General features: G+C 37.3%; 1 protein-coding gene and 1 long non-coding RNA gene across 4 annotated transcripts in view; one reads left to right on the top strand and one right to left on the bottom strand.

The window, feature by feature from the left end:
- Nucleotides 1-16044, top strand: part of LOC127536272 (uncharacterized) — a 578171-nt gene that overhangs the window by 45015 nt on the left and 517112 nt on the right. The gene's annotated exons all lie outside the window — the stretch shown is intronic.
- On the bottom strand, nt 1325-14891 carry flot1a (flotillin 1a). 3 transcript variants are annotated; one of them, XR_002596045.2, is made up of 14 exons: nt 14707-14890; nt 14190-14246; nt 13810-13885; nt 12179-12269; nt 11445-11588; nt 10665-10784; nt 10376-10471; nt 9945-10097; nt 9614-9795; nt 8433-8478; nt 8115-8252; nt 6812-6976; nt 4685-4843; nt 1325-2207 (listed from the first exon to the last, which is right to left on the bottom strand). XR_002596045.2 is itself a non-coding variant. In XM_022201813.2 (13 exons), the coding sequence occupies exons 2-13, from the start codon at nt 14230-14232 to the stop codon at nt 2202-2204; spliced, it is 1260 nt and encodes a 419-aa protein (XP_022057505.1). In that variant the 5' UTR covers nt 14233-14246; nt 14707-14891; the 3' UTR covers nt 1325-2201. The 3 variants fall into 3 exon arrangements, 2 of the variants coding, with proteins under 2 accessions (XP_022057505.1, XP_022057504.1); XM_022201813.2 differs by lacking the exon at nt 4685-4843 and having other exon boundaries at nt 14707-14891; XM_022201812.2 differs by having other exon boundaries at nt 1325-4843.

The raw sequence follows: 16044 nt of genomic DNA, 5'->3' as shown, positions 1-16044 counted from the left end.
AAAAAATTCACATTTGAAATTGAATTGCTCAACTTATATAATTGTGATTTAAAAAAGATCAATTTAGATGTCTCAGTTTAAATTAATTCTATTCTATTCTATTCATACTTTGGCATAATTTGAATTTGTTTTGCTCAGCCTAAAAAATGAAATTTGAATTTAATTTGAATTCATAATTTGAATTTTAATTGCTATATTTGAATAATTGTTATCCAGTCATATATAAAAAAATTAATTAGAATTTAGTAATTAAAAGCATACAGCAACAAATTAATTTCTGACACATGAAAATATTTCAGGTATCAGGTTCTAAAAAGCAGTCAAACACAGACCTTTTTTTTTTTTTTGCAATTCCTTTTTTGTTTGGTTTATGATTCAGTTTATGAATATGATGCCTAAAATATATTTTCTTTTGAGTTTTAAAACAAAAAACAGTTTGTGTGTGTGCACGCGTGTGTGTGTGTGTGTGTGTGTGCACGCACGTGTGTGTGTGAGAGAGAAACTGAATGCAGAGTTGAATTTTCAGTGTAGCTCAAATACACTTTGAGTAATTCTGTTTAATTTCAAAATTAATATGTTCAACTTTATGTTTATTAGCATACAATTTAAATCTCAGAAATTAAAATACTGAGATTCACTTCACATTTTATTACATTTATTGTAGGTGAGCAGTTCAAATTCAATAAATTATTAGTGATATACATCTCTGCCCACATATTCACTCACAGAACATTTAATAAAATAATACATTGACTGTTTGTTAGTAGATATATGTTCTATATGTAATGCATTAGTTTTACTGGGTGTTTCAAGTTTTGTTCTCCACATATTAATGCAATTTTTTTCTGGACTGATTCATGTCTTAATTTTGAATTTAAAACCTTCTTGCTTCCTGAACTATCTGTAGTTAACTTGACGCAACTCCCAACATCCTCAGTCTCCTGCTGCATTAATTATCCTGTCAGTGTGCCAAACTGAGCACATCAAAACGTTATCAGTTTCTATGTAAATTCAGGTCTTGAACTGGAAATTAATCATCTGCAACTGTGTACTAGAATTATCATTTTGAATTCAGCTCATGTCCATCATATAAAAGAGCAGGTTTATCTGTCACAGAAACAGGTCCACCTTTTGTTGTCTTAACTTTTATCATAAAGAACTATCTGTGATAGGTGGTTGCTCCTTCAAAGTCCTCCGGCTGCAACTACTAGTACTTCACAGTTGGGAAGAAACATAACCTCAAACAGAGGCAACTCTCAGAGATGCTACAAATCAATAGCAGCATTTATTTTCCACTGGCAAATTAAAAGAAAACTTTAAAAAATGTTTCTGAAAAACTATGTTTATTAGAACACTACTATGCATGTAAGAGCTGTTCTTTATGTGGCGCCTATAAAAACAATCACAATTCAAAAGCAACACAAACCCAGTGAAGAAGAAATGAAATAAAAATTGGAACAAAACAGAACATGCACAAATCAGATGTGTAAACAGAATATAATACACAATCAAAGTAAGACACAGAGCAGATTTGTAATCATTCGGTTTACAGAAACAGTAAAGACATAAGTGGTTTACTTTTTTGCAATTTAATGACAAGTATACTGTGAACAGGATAATAGAATAACATTTTCCAGAAAAACTAATTTCCTGAAGTGCACAGATGGGAGGTAAAATGCAACGAAGAGGTAATTTTGGAAGAACTTCACCAACAAACTACAGCACGAGCTGAAATAACACAGAGAACTCTAATAAACTGACTACAGCTTTATTACATTTGTAATGAAACACTGGAGCTGCTGTTAGTAAATTAGTAGACTTGTTAATGGTGACTTGTGAAGCAAACACTGCTACACTGATACTGTATCAAATATCAAATATATATTGTATAAATACATCTATGTCCATATGTAGTGCCGCTTCAGCATCATTGCACTTCAGAAACACAATGATCACATTTTTGTTTCTATAGTTAACCAACAGGTCATCTACTATTTTGGTAACTTCACAGAGAAGCTGCGCACTATGTCCTGACTGGGAACGTATGCATTTGTAATATTATATTACAGTTTAACTGTGACAGGTACGGATGCATGCATATATAACAGCAGTGTTGAAATTCACCCTCAGAGAGCCATTACAGTACATTTGGCTGTAATTAACAGTGCAGAGACGTCACAATCAGACAAACAGTGATGTGTTCAGGACTGGAGGTGAAAGAAAGAAAGACAAAAAGACAGAAAGAGAAAGAAAGAGAGAAAGTAAGTAAGTAAGTAAGAAAGAAAGAAAGAAAGAAAGAAAGATTTTCGGTTAAATTTACAGTTGTGCTCATAAGTATACATACCCTGGCCAAATTTGTGAAATATTTTCCTTTATTTTTTAGCAAATATGTTTGTTAATGGAAACATTTTCTTTCATTTAGGGCTGTGTTTAGACAAAGCTATTTATTGTCATGCAATTGTATTTGCTCTGATCATTCATGTTGTCATTGAAGAATGGAGTACATTTTACAAATTCTGCCAGGGTATGTAAACTTATGAGCAGAACTGTAGTGCCATCATACAGCTCAATCAAACAAAATCAGATATCCAATTGATTCTCTACACATTAAAAAAAACATCTAATTTTTGTAAGAGTATTGAGTGTTTAAGTACTATGTGATTCATTACAGAGTGTTTTAAATCCCCAGCTTCAGAGGTGATGGTGAAGCAGAGGGTGACAACGTGACAGTGTTATGATATAAGGCAGGTCAGGACACTTCATAGGAACTACAGTAATTCTGCAGAGCCAACTCCTAAACATTTGTCAGCATTTCATTCTGGATGACAGATGCACTGAGTTCTTACATTAGATTGTTTGCTATTTATGTTGAATTACAAATAAAGGAGGGAACAAGTAAAAAAAAACAACACTTACAGCAAAAGAGATGGAGAGTAAACTGAAGAAAAGATGACAACTTCTCACTTTTTTCTATTTCTGACCTTTAATCCATGACTCCTGATTCAGGCTGGAAGATCTTAAAGACGCCTTTCCCTGAAGTTAAAGCTAACGTCATTCAACAACTTGACTGTGTTGCATCTCTTCACATCAGGCTTTACTAGCGTGTATGATACCAACACATACTTCACCTGATAAACACACTGAGTTATTCCCATGGCTACGATATAAGGCTAAAGCTATACTTTACCATACATTTAAATCTAGTTGCACAAGCTACACCTTAATGAGAGCTGCTACATAACTGGCCTTAAAAACAGAAAAGGCACCACTTTACTTAAGGTATACATGAAAATAACACCGATCTGCAGTGTGGTAAAGTCTCAAGGAAACCTGAACCAGAAGATGCAGGTTCAAGCTTCTGTTTAGGCCTAAATCTGATATACGTTAAAACCGCAATGTTGAGGATTGACAAGGAGAACAGCATTCACGCACAGCATCAAATTATGAAGAAACTACTTTTCACACTGCATACAAAATTGTAACCATGAACCTTGAGGTTAATACTATAGTTCATGTCGTCAGAATTTGTGATTTAAGAGCATTCTATTCAGATTAGTTTGTACTAGACGTACAATGCCGGTAAATTGAGCTAAATTTCCTGAGTTACCACCACTGTAAGCATCTACTAGAAAGAGCAGCAGCACGTAAAATGACCATCACAGTGCACTGACAATAAATAAATATAAATAGTTCAGTCAGATAACAATTGTGTATGATACAGAGTGCTCAGTAATGAACATGGAGTTAGTAAAGACTGTAGTGAAGCTGTGTTAAGGTTAGTGAACATGCATCACATAGAGTCATATTAGAAACACAGCGTTTTAATGCATGTACTGGTATGCCTTAAGCAAAGTGTCCTTATGAAATTCTACTCCTAAAATCCAAAAAATCATATATAAAACTGAAAAAGACCACAGATTCAAAAATATAGAATACAGACCAATGTCATAGAGATGTACAGATGGTACCACAGTTTTCAATAGCTGTTAACCTGTAACCATCAATAACAGCTTTAAAGACGTCTGTACGGACAAAATGATTATCTGAAACCCTTCATAGATTAAATATGAATTCAGTCAGAAATAAATTATGAAAAAGAACTGATGGCTAAAACCGCAGGCTGTGGTTTTGGTCTATCAGAGTATGTAATGTTAGTAGCATTAGTGCATGAAGGTTCTGGATGCATGTTTGTATTAGACTTTCATGCTAAGATGCACTTAAGGTTTGGCAGCAAGGCAGTGGACACAGGCAGGAATGAAAGAGACATTAAAGGCAAACAGACAGCGGGAGGAGACAAAACAGGACAGATAAAAATGTTCTTATTATTTTGACAAAAAACACACAACATGTGACAAAGAGAAAAGAAGGGTGAAAATGATACAAAACAGGTTAGAAAAAAGAAATCTCAGACAAAAAGTGACTGCAGTTATATTTGTTGCTTCTTTCAGTGCTCATTAAAACCTGGTGAGGCGAGTGTAAATCACATCACAGTCCACAAATAAAAAAAGAATAAATAGGAAGTACTGTCATTTGGAGGCTTCATGTTGAAATGATTTAGTACCAATGAGCATGAAGTCAGTATAAATGTAACTGCAGCCACAGTAACACAATGCTCAGATAGAACTAGTTGTCAATGAGCAGAAAACAGACAAAAAGTGTTTCACAACACAGCCACATCACAAACCAGCTGGGAGAAACTGCTTTAACAGCGAAGAGGAGCAGAGAAACTAAGCTGTGATGAGAGACTCATGCAGGGAATCCAGGCAGCTGATAACACAGTAGGAGAGGAGATCTGCCCGGTCACTGGTTTGGTTGATTCTCTTCAGCCGGTACGAGAATTCACCTGCAGAACAGAGGGGAAGAGAGCAAGAAAGGGGTTTTTATTAGGGCTGCAGCTATCCACTAGTTTAGTAATCGAGTATTCTATTGATTATTCTGGCAATTCATTGGATTCTGCACTTGGGATGTGCATTACAGCATCAAAAATGGAAGTGAGTGCACTGTGCAACAGAAATAACCGTCCTGGCGGAACACGGGCGAATATCTGTGGTGTATTGTGCATGCATATATAGTACAGTACAGGTGTATTGCACTTATATAGTATAGTACAGATGTATTGTACATATATAGTGTAGTACAGGAGTATTCAATTAAAACTCAAAGCCATGGGAACCCCACACATACAGGGTGACACAAAAAGGGAACTCTTTAACAATCCAATAAAACCAAGAGTGACGGAAGAAAAATATTTTATTCATAGTAATTGAAACCTTAAAACATGCCATTTAAGAAACAATGATGGAATTTTCATTTTTTTTAAAATTACTTCCTGTAGATGGCGTCCTCCTGTACGAATGCATTCTTGAAATTTAACTGGGGCTATCTCAAGAGTAAAGTGTACAGAACTAGACCAAGAACCCTGGATGAGTTAAAACAGAGAATTCAGGATGAAATTCACAGTATCCCAGCTGAGATGTTGCAGCGGTCAATGATGAATCTCAACAGCAGATTTCAAGAATGCATTTGTACAGGAGGACGCCATCTACAGGAAGTCATTTTTAAAGAATGAAAATTCCATCATTGTTTCTTAAATGGCATGTTTTAAAGTTTCAATTACTATGAATAAAATATTTTTCTTCCATCACTCTTGGTTTTATTGGATTGTTAAAAAGTTCCCAGTTTTTTGTGTCACCCTGTATTTAGTTGGTGATACAGAAACTGCATAAAGATGTTTTTATGTTTGGTCTGTTTAAACTGCGGCTACTGCAGCTGATAGAACACAAATAAGAAAACTGAATAGTTTATAAATATCTATTACAGAGAATATTCAATCAGTAACAGTAGTTTCACTTTGACTTGGCCACAAATTGAAGCGATTTCCTTCATTATGAGACAGTGACAGATCTACACACACTTCAGCACAACATCACGTTTGTATATGTTAAGTTTGATAGTTTTAATGTGCAGCTGTCTGTTATCAATAATTAGCTGCATTGATCAGTAAAATAAGTACAATAACATATTTAACAGTTTTCTACCAGCATTTCTGTCTTTAAATTCCAGTCACAACGCTTTTCACCATCATAAATGTTTATATTCCTCATTGTTCTCCATTAAAACAACCTGTTGGCTGAAGCAGCTGAACATTGATTGGTTCATTTTGTGCAGAAGGAGAGTCAAATGGTGTGTTAAACACCCCTTTTTGTGTGGATGAGTTTGAAGCAGTAAGCGTTAGTTAACAAAGAAACTTGATAAAGATCTTCATACCTGTTAACTCTGACTGAGGTTTTGGTTTTTGTCTACTCACACAAAGACAGTCTGACTATGTCAAACTGTCCTTGTAGTTCAGCCTCTGATCTGATAAACACCACAAACACTAGAAAAGATGCACCAGTTAAAACAGAAGTGTCCCATCAAATTTAAAATCCTCCTATAGTTTTTTGATAATAGGTCCAGGTCCGTATAGGATGAAGTCTGGATCCACCAGTTAGTGACCTGGGGTCTGGTACGTAGTTGATTAAACAAAGCCTCGATTCAGAGGAATTTTGCCTTGAGGAACTTTAGTAATCAAATTATTCGATGAATCATTTCAGTGACAGTTTTTATAAAGTATTACAAAGTAATACTGATATTATATAGTTATATATGGTGTCAAAAGGTTTCTTCATGAAACACACTGTTGCTTCCTCTATGTGAGATTTCACATGACACGTTTGATCAGAGTTCAGTGAAACACAGTGTAAGTTATGCAGAAAATGCATACATGAACCTATGTGTGATTTATGCATGAAAGATGTAATGAATGAGTTACCTGAGAGATGTTGACTCCGGTCAGTTTCTCCACCGTGTCAGGCAGGCGGGTCATGATGTCCAGAACCTCTCCAGACAGTTTGGATGCACCGACCTCTCCACCACCGCTGGACACCATGGTAATCTTCTGGGCTTTACACAGAGGCCTGCTGATCTCTTCAGCCATCTGGTGGAAGACAAATATTACAAAATGTTAAAAACCACAATCAAACTGTCGCTCTACTCAACTAGACTCTAAAAAACCCACAGAATGCATGTTCAGCAATGAAATTTGAAACTATTTTAATACGGTAACCATCCAAATCCCAGTTTCTGGTCATTTTTTAAATTTTTTGCTCCTGTCACATTTTTTGTCACCATGGAAAGGTGTTACCAATGTTAGAAAAAAGTGCCTCTACATACTATAGATATGTTACTACTCACATTTTTACTTTGTTTCCATACTTGTCTCCCATCTACTCTATGGAAACACAGCCTGCAGAATTCTTTGCTTTTTACAGATTCTGTTTGAAGGAAATTGTTTACTTATGGCGACTTTTTAAATGAAACATACTGTAGATGAAAGTGATTTGATGAACTGTTACGAGTTTTACATTTCTTAGATGCAGTCTGCCACAGATAAGTAACTTAAGGACCATCGTAAAGTTGAAATTCAGATTATTCTTTTTTTTGTACAGTCTAGCGTTATAATGAACTGTGTCATTTTGATGTTTTTTTTCCAAAATAACGTGCCAGTCAAACCTGCAGCTGGATTTTGGGTCTCAGAGGTTTAAGCAAAAATATTTAAATTAATCCTGACCACTGGCATTTTTTGATTCAGATGTATGTTAATGTGCACAATATCATAACTAATTTGGCTTTTTGTCTATTTGTCATTGTTGGTGCATTTATGTTTAAAACGTTTTCATGATACTTTCTAACACACTCTTTTTAAATCATATATGTCACAATGTACCATTTTGGCCAGGAAACTAAAACACCTAAAAACAGCAGGATGGCTCTAGTCAAGCTAGTCATGGGGTAAAATGGGAAATTAAAACAAAAATATTTTCATTTATTTAGTTCACAGTTTCACTCATGAGTATTATGAAAAAATCTCTATTTATTTTTTTGCTACAAATTTGTCACCAAAATGTTTTTCTTTATGTCCAACAGTCCTAATTGATGATAATTTGGACAATGAGTGGAACCCAGTGTTGAATTTATGACCAAAACACAAAGCACAGACATCTAGTAGTGAGGCATGAACAAACAGTAGAATGTAGAAGTGTTTATCATCGACTGTGCAGGATGGCGTCTCTCACCAGAGGCAGTTTCTCCAGCAGCATGTCCACCATGGCTCCGTCCTTGTACTCCTGGAAAGCTTCAGCCTTCTTCGCCATCTGCTCTGCTTCAGCGCGACCTTTGGCCTCCACTGCAAACGCCTCAGCCTCACCTTTAACCTGAAGGACAAAAGAGGAAGCATCAAAAAACACAAAGCACCTACCATGACAGAGTTAAACACAGGCAAGACAGGAAAGCTTGTGGGCATAAGATCCATAATGTACTAAATCATGGAAGCATAATTTCCATTTAAACATTTGAGCTGAGTTGAGATTCACCTGAAATTAAGTGTGACTCACCCTTATGGACTCAGCTTCCGCCTCCGCCTCCATGATCAACTTAAGACTGACAGAAAGAAATGCACAGTGAGACAGCAGAGAGACGAACGGTTCAGTCGAGTTACTTACAGGTAGATAGAACCACTTTCATACTGCCGTTACATCTCCATCAAACATAAAACATCTGGACTGTATCTGGCTTGTAGCAGTTAATAGAGTAATATGAAAAAATGATAATGCAGACTGTACAGGAACTTACATGAACAAAACCATCACACAAAGCAGAACTAGGGCAGCAGATCTTCACTGTGACATTAGCTTCATTTGATTTCTCTCAAAGGAAGTATTCATCTTTGTTTAAAGAGGCTGTATTATGTCTTTCTTGCCCTTTCCTTTAGTGCATCATAACCTTTTGGTGTATGTGAAAAGCCCAAATCCCACAACAAAACCAGTTATTCTCTCCCACAGAAAGCACTGCTTTTCTACTATCTATCTGTGTCATCATGTAAAGCCACAAGAGGGTCGACATGATGTAATTTTGAGTATCATCAAGGTTTCCCACATTTGTATAGCGATTGCATAGCAGCGAATTTAGCACACCATCAGAAAAAAATTAGCAGTTTCCTCACAGTCCACATTACTTCCTTGCTAGATATCTGTGGTTAACAACATTCACATTTTCAATGGTCCAGCTGACCAATCAGAGCAGACTGGGCTGTTCAAGAAGTGGATCTAATGATACAGGCGCTAAAATGGAACGTTTAAGACACAAGATGAAAAGAGGTGATGCAGTGATGTACAATATGAGAAACAAAATGTGATTTTTAAACATTAAAATGTGCTAATCTATTGTAGGAAACAACAAAATTAAAATTTGAACTGTGTAAATGTGCATAATATAGGATCTTTAACAACTCTACACGTCGCTATGATGCTGTGACTTGTTTTCTATATTATCTTGCAGCAGATGCTACGTGAAAGCAAAAAATACACCTAAAGTCCCATTTGCCATGTTACTCATCTAGAAAGAGACATCCAAACAGACAAATAAAAGCTTGCATACTGACTGCAAAAACTCACAGCTCATCTATACAGCAACAGGAATTGAGTTTAAACTCTGGTACTGAAACTGAAAGACTGCCTACTCACAACACCATCCTGCTGTTCAGGAAAGTAGCTGTGAGAATGAGGCTGCGACTCACCGGTGAGCCTCAGCCAGTTTCTCCAAGCGGTAGCGCTCAGCCTCCGCAGGTTTCTTCACCTTGGCCTCCAGCTCCTTCTCCCTGCGGGTGATCTCCTGCTCCTGCAGCATGATCTGCTGCGTCCGCTCAACCACCTGGACCTGCATCTTCTCCTCCTCAATGCGCTGCTTCGTCTTTGCTACCTGCAAAAGGAAATGCACATAATATTTCCTCATTCGGTATCATAAAATGTCAGATCCAGAACATGTTGCTGAATGTGAGCAACAGAAAAATGCTTCATAACTACATCAGAGCGGTGTAAGGCAAATAACTCTCCTAATATTCACCGTACCTGAAGCTGGTAGGCCATCTCTGACTCAGCCTTCTTCGTGTTTACTTCAATATCATAGGCTGCCTTCTTCAGCTCGTAGTCCCTCTGGGCCTTTGCCATGTCAATCTCATTCTTGTACTGAGCTGATACTTTCACCTGCATTGCATGAGCTTCCTGCAGAGACAGACAGACAGGCAGACAACAGGGATCAATGGGAGCAACTCCTGAAAGTAAACACGTTGAAGATGCTAAAAATGCAGACAGATGTCTGGACAAAAGTGACTGCTGGCTGCACAGAACAGAAGAGAAAGATGGAGAATTCTACAAACAGTTTTCTGGAAACATGACGACTTAAAGACGATCTCTGTTACATGCAAAGGGTAATATTTATCTAAATGTTTCTGAATATGAAGACAGAAGACAGACTGCAAAGACATAATCATATATCTCACCCTGATCACTGCGTCTCTCTTGTTCTGTGCCTCTCCAATGCGAGCGTCTTTCTGCACCTGCGCTGTTCGACCCTTTCCAAGTGAATGTAGATAATCCTGAGCACCAAAAAGGAGATGAAAGAGCAGAAATGAATTAATTTCAGTTTGCTTTTGAAATCTTGGAAATAATCAATATTTTTGAGATCAAAAACATAAAAGTAGAAATGTTTCTCCTCTGAAAAAGCCCCTTGAAAAGCCATTTAACGAAGCATCCGTAATGTGTTTTGTACACGTGACAGCAGAGAGATACCTGGTCGTCATGGACGTCTTTGAGCGTGTAGCTGACCACGCTGATGCCCATGTTGACCAGGTCAGAGGACGCCACCTTGAAAACCTGCTCTGAGAACTTCTTGCGGTCCTTGTAGATCTCCTGTAAAGGGAAGATGCTTACTGAGATGTGGTAGCTGCAGTGGTATATTGCAGGACTACTGACTTTTTCTCCAAAAATACCCGTCACATAATTCTAGAAACCATAAAAGCATGTTTATATGTAGACATGCCCTCCATTCTGTCTGTTTGTCTAATCAGGATTCAAAGGATTTACTGTCATAAGCAGCAATAAGAAGTTATCAGTGCAATGTAATTCTTAGTTAGATTTACAGAATACATTTATCTCTGGCATCTACTCACAAACAGACAAATTGCAAAAAGATTCTGTTCACAAAAAAGCATGTGAAATGTTTATCATGTAGAAAATTTTTAAGCTCTGCTCATATGACAGCAGGTAGATGATGCTAAACATACAAAGTACAGTGGAAAAAACGCCACGTACAGAAGAAACGATGTAAAAAAATAAAAAAAAATACCTGCAATGTCAGTCAGATAATAAAAGAATAACACGTTAACAGCTAAAAATACATCTACAGCTTCAGTATTTCTGTAAAACATTTGTCGAACCCTTCTCAAAGAAGGTAAGCATTCGTTACAGACTAAATCTGTCCTGTAGAAGACTAGAAGTGTTTCAGATGGGGTTATGGATTTTAACTCGTCAGAATCACATAAGTACAACTAGGAATCATTCGTCCCTTACCTCTACAGTCAGGTGGGCGATGATGGCCCTCTGGTGTCCCTCCAGAGTCTCCAAAGCGATCTGAGCGATCTCAGGCTCCGACTTCCCCATGAACATCTGGCAAGCTGCAGCCAGCATCTGTTTATTCTGACCCTGGATCTTCATCTGCACAAAACAGTTCAGTATCAAGTCCACAGTGAAACAAATACATGAGCACTGGGTTTATTCCCTATATGCAAATAAATGTCACAGATGTTAAATTCTGTTGTCAAATGAGTCTGAAGTTACATCTATAAATCCAAAGTGCTCCAGTAGAAGGAAACTGGACTTCAGGTCAAAATCAAGAAAGTCTCTTAGATGAGAGGTGAAACATCTTAAAGACCCAAAAAGAGAACTCCAGTTGCCTTTTTACCGAAACACTGAAACACTGAAGATTAGCACAACCTGAGAATCTACACAGATACATCAAGGAACTATATTTGTATCGGAATACGTAGCTGCTAAGCTGATACTCTTCAAAAACAGATGCAGTGACGTGCACATGCCACATTTATCCGCCTATGCTGACACACTCGGATATGTGTGGAGTAATGGAGGTGCCTTGATGAACAAACGGTCTGAGTGAATGCAAACCTTCCAGCTACATCTGCATTACACAGCTTATCAGCATTTAACCGTGTTTTCCTACTGATGCCTCTCAGAAACTATTCTGAGACCAACCTTCCTCCTGCGGCAGTAACCTGCTGCTCACTGACCTGAGCGATCCCAGTGACAGAGATGGGAACTCCATGGCGGGTGTAGACCTTATCGCTCTTCACATTCAGGGTCAGAGTGTTCAGGGAAATCCTGGAGAGATTCAGGGGAGAAAACATAAAGGAAAGGATGATTAGTGATTGATTATAAACTGCTCTAATGGCACACATTAAAGTGTGGTAACTTCCTCTGACTTGCAGGCTCTGAGTGCAAGATTGTGAATACTCTCCTCTCGTTCACTCTTAATGCAGTTATTTGCCATCGCTGCATTTCATTTACTTTGTGAATTCTCTCTTCTGTAGTTACTGGTCTTACCAACCTGCACAGTGGTTACTGTTATACTATTTCTCTCTTTTTCTCTCTCCTCTCACCCAAACCGCTCGAGGCAGACGGCCACCCACAGTGAGTCTGGTTCTGTTGGAGCTTCCTGCTAAAAGGTAGTTTCTCACTTACACTGTCGCCAAGTGCTTTTTTTAAAGGCAAAACTGTACTTTTTTTTATTTCTCATAATGTCGTATAATCATGACCTTACGATGCAAAGTGCCCGGAGATGACACATGTTGTGATATGTGTATATAAATAAACCTGAATGGAACTGGATACAGGCGTTGGATCGAGGCCAACTACAGCACTCAGGCCATTAAAGCATTTAGTGTGCTATGATTTAAAGTGGACTGAATGTAGCAGGAGCAGCATGTCCACTGGAAAACCCAAATGTGGCCTGTTTGCAGGCCTAATTCTTACATTTCACAGGAAGACAAAAAGAAAAGAGACAACCAGGTCAGCAATGGTTGGCTTTGCTTGAAGTTGGCCATAATTTGAAATAAGGTAAGACAAGTTAAGATAAAATAAAACAAGATAAGATAAACTGATACGTCACTGGATATATTCACAAATCTGTGTCTATAAATCATCCTTATAATAAAATCTCAAATTTGTCATATTTAAACTGGTAATCAAATTTACATGATCAACAAATCATGCATCCCCTTTACTCTATGGCTGTGTTTTCCTTTCCATTCTGGATTGGCATTTTCTGTCATCTCATGTTTTCCATTTGTCGTACATCTGTCAGCTAAACTGCGATCTCCAAGTAATTTCTAGGTGTTTTTGTTGCTCCTGTCACATTTTTTGCTCACAGTGGGATCATTTTTCACAGCAATATACAGTATATAGTCCTCTATATAAACAGCACAGCCACAGCTAGGAGTAGAGAGAACACACATCCTCTGTGCAGCATGACACATTTATAACGCAATAAATCATAATAAAAATCAGAGTAGAATTTCCTGATTATTTATGTTTGTAAAAAATATGAGGCTGCAGTCTTGAATTTGACAGGGAGAAAAAATAGACAGTCAGATAAGCAGGGGGTTAGTTAAAACATAATAGCACATGTTTGTTACATTGTACAGTTAAACTGTTCATCTTATTTACAAAGTCAACAAATCTCGCATTACCCTTCACTGTAAAGATGTTTTCCAATTCTTAAATGGATTTGTATGTTCTGCCATCTCATCGTGTTTTCCATTTGTCATCAGCTAAAATGTGTCTGCCAAGTTAAGGCGATGGACGCAGCAGCATCAGGAACTAAAGCAAAGACAGCAGCAGATAATGGAAGATGTTTGTGTACCTCTGGATCTGCTGAACGCAGGGAACGACGAACACTCGGCCTCCGGCGATCATCAGAGGAGGAGAGCGACAGAAGCCTGGCACAGATTAGAGACCGAGCAGAGCATCAGGGCAAAGTTTACAGCGAAAATATTACAGCACACTTCTACTATAAGCCTACTGTTACAAATTCACATTGCAAATAACTTCAGAATTACTGATTCTGGTTTATTAGCAGGAACAGTAAACCATAAACCTGTGCTGACAAAATTGCAACATTTAGGAAGAATTATCCTCTATCATCCCAACATTAGATATCAGGTACACTTTGAATTTACTGTCAGCATTATATTATTTTTATTATGTTATTGCATTGTTGTACAGTACAGGTTGTCATTTTACCTGAAACCACCATCGCCTCGTTGGGACCACAGGTGTAGAACATGTTTGCTGATCCTCCTTCAGACCGCAGACCAGAGAAAGTAACAGAACAATGAATAACAGCAGCCACACTAATCTGCTTAATGAGGAGCTGTTTGGAATGAGATTAAGGCGCAGTGTTGTGCGGTCTCCTGTTCAAACCTGCACTAAATGTACTCTCATTTCAGTATTCTCTTCTCATAACCAGGGCCTTCAAACATAACTAACAGTTCTGATTCCGAGCTGAAGATCAGGGAGGGGTTGGGATGCAGACCAGCAGGGCTAAAATCTAATTTACGCAAACGATGCGTAGTAAAAACGCCGCAAAAAGAAGAGAAACCCCGCAAATTACTGCCAAGTCGGAGTGAAAACAGCGCTAAAAATGTGTACTACATTACTTAGTGCCGCACATTGCTAGCAGCTAGCAGCAATAACTGTTTATAAATTGAGCAGACGTTGATGTTTACAGTCTGGACTGGAGCAGGAACATCTCACTTACCGGTCGGTGTGTTAAAGACGCGGTTCAGGTGGAGCAGCAGGAAGAGAAACGGGCTGTTCGGGGTGAATTGATGTATTTTTATTCCAGCTGACGCTTTATTCCCGTCAGACACCAGCTGATGCGGACAGAGAATAAAACACACTGCAGTTCAGCGGCTCCTAATGAGCACACCCATCCACGCAGCTGCGGGAGGGCGCCACCCAGCGGCGCGGTGCGGGACTGCCAGCCCTATAATTAGGTTATAATAAGAGGCAGGTTCACTGTCTGCATGAATCTGCAGCACAGAAGGATGCATTTAGAGCATCCATTCTGGGACCTATGTTTTATTAACAAATATGTCTTATTTACAGCAGGACTTTGTAGTTCAGAGACATTGGTAAAAACAGAACTATGTACAGCTTTGAGTGAAAAAAACTTTAAAAACATAACCTATGAGCTAAAAGACAAAGTTGAAACAGCTTTTAAACCATATGTCATTTACGCGAAATGCACATTTTGGGTGAAATAAATCTACTTGGGCAAAAAGGTTGTAATCTACATTTAAAGGTTAAAGTACTTGATCACAAATAGTGGAATAAACTCTTAAATGTAAAAAAACAAACAAAAAAACAAAAACAAAACTGAGACATAAAGTAACGTTTTGGGTGAAATAAACATTCAAAATCGTAAGCCACTCATTTGGTACTGTTTGACTGGAATAAATCTTTTAAACCAAAGTTCATTAATTATAAAACGACCATTTTGGTGAAACAAACTTATAAACGTAAAACTATTTGAATATAAAGTTCTGTTTTTGGTGGAATAAATTTTAAAACATAAAAAATTGGACATTAATAGTGTTTGAGGTGGAATAAACTCTTAAATGTTTTTTTTTTTTAAAAAGAACAACCTGAGACATAAAGCAATATTTTGGGTGAATTAAACCTTTTTAAATCATAGGCCATTCATTAAAAAGTATTATTTGGGTGAAAAAACCTTTTAAACCAAAGTTCATTCTTTAGAAAACTACCATTTTGGTGAGAAAAAAACTTTAAATGTAAAAGTACTTGGACATAAAGTACTGTTTTTGGTGGAATAAACTTAAAAAAAAAAGGGAAGAAAGAAAAAACTAAGACACAAAGTAATGCTTTGGGTAAAATAAACCTCCAAAATCGCAAACCATTCATTAAAAAATAGTATTTTGGTGAAATAATGTTTTTTAAGCCAAAGTTATTCATTAGAAAACTACCATTTTGGTGAAATAATTCTTAAATGTAAAATCTTTTGGACATAAAGTAGTTTTTTATTGAAACCTTGAAAACTGCAAGCCTTTCATTTAAAAAAAAACTGTCCAGAATA

The sequence above is a fragment of the Acanthochromis polyacanthus genome, chromosome 11 (assembly GCF_021347895.1).
Source record: "Acanthochromis polyacanthus isolate Apoly-LR-REF ecotype Palm Island chromosome 11, KAUST_Apoly_ChrSc, whole genome shotgun sequence".
NCBI lineage: Eukaryota > Metazoa > Chordata > Actinopteri > Pomacentridae > Acanthochromis > Acanthochromis polyacanthus.
This window is presented reverse-complemented; position numbering and strand designations above follow the sequence as displayed.

What these genes read in the sequence shown, in the direction of transcription:
- flot1a (XM_022201812.2), bottom strand. Translation starts at nt 14,232, where the DNA reads ATGTTCTACACCTGTGGTCCCAACGAGGCGATGGTGGTTTCAG. An exon ending in TCGCCCACCTGACTGTAGAG is followed by an intron (nt 10,785 to 11,444) that starts GTAAGGGACGAA and finishes TTCCCTTTACAG; the next exon opens with GAGATCTACAAGGACCGCAA. An exon ending in AAACTGGCTGAGGCTCACCG is followed by an intron (nt 8,479 to 9,613) that starts GTGAGTCGCAGC and finishes TCTTTCTGTCAG; the next exon opens with TCTTAAGTTGATCATGGAGG.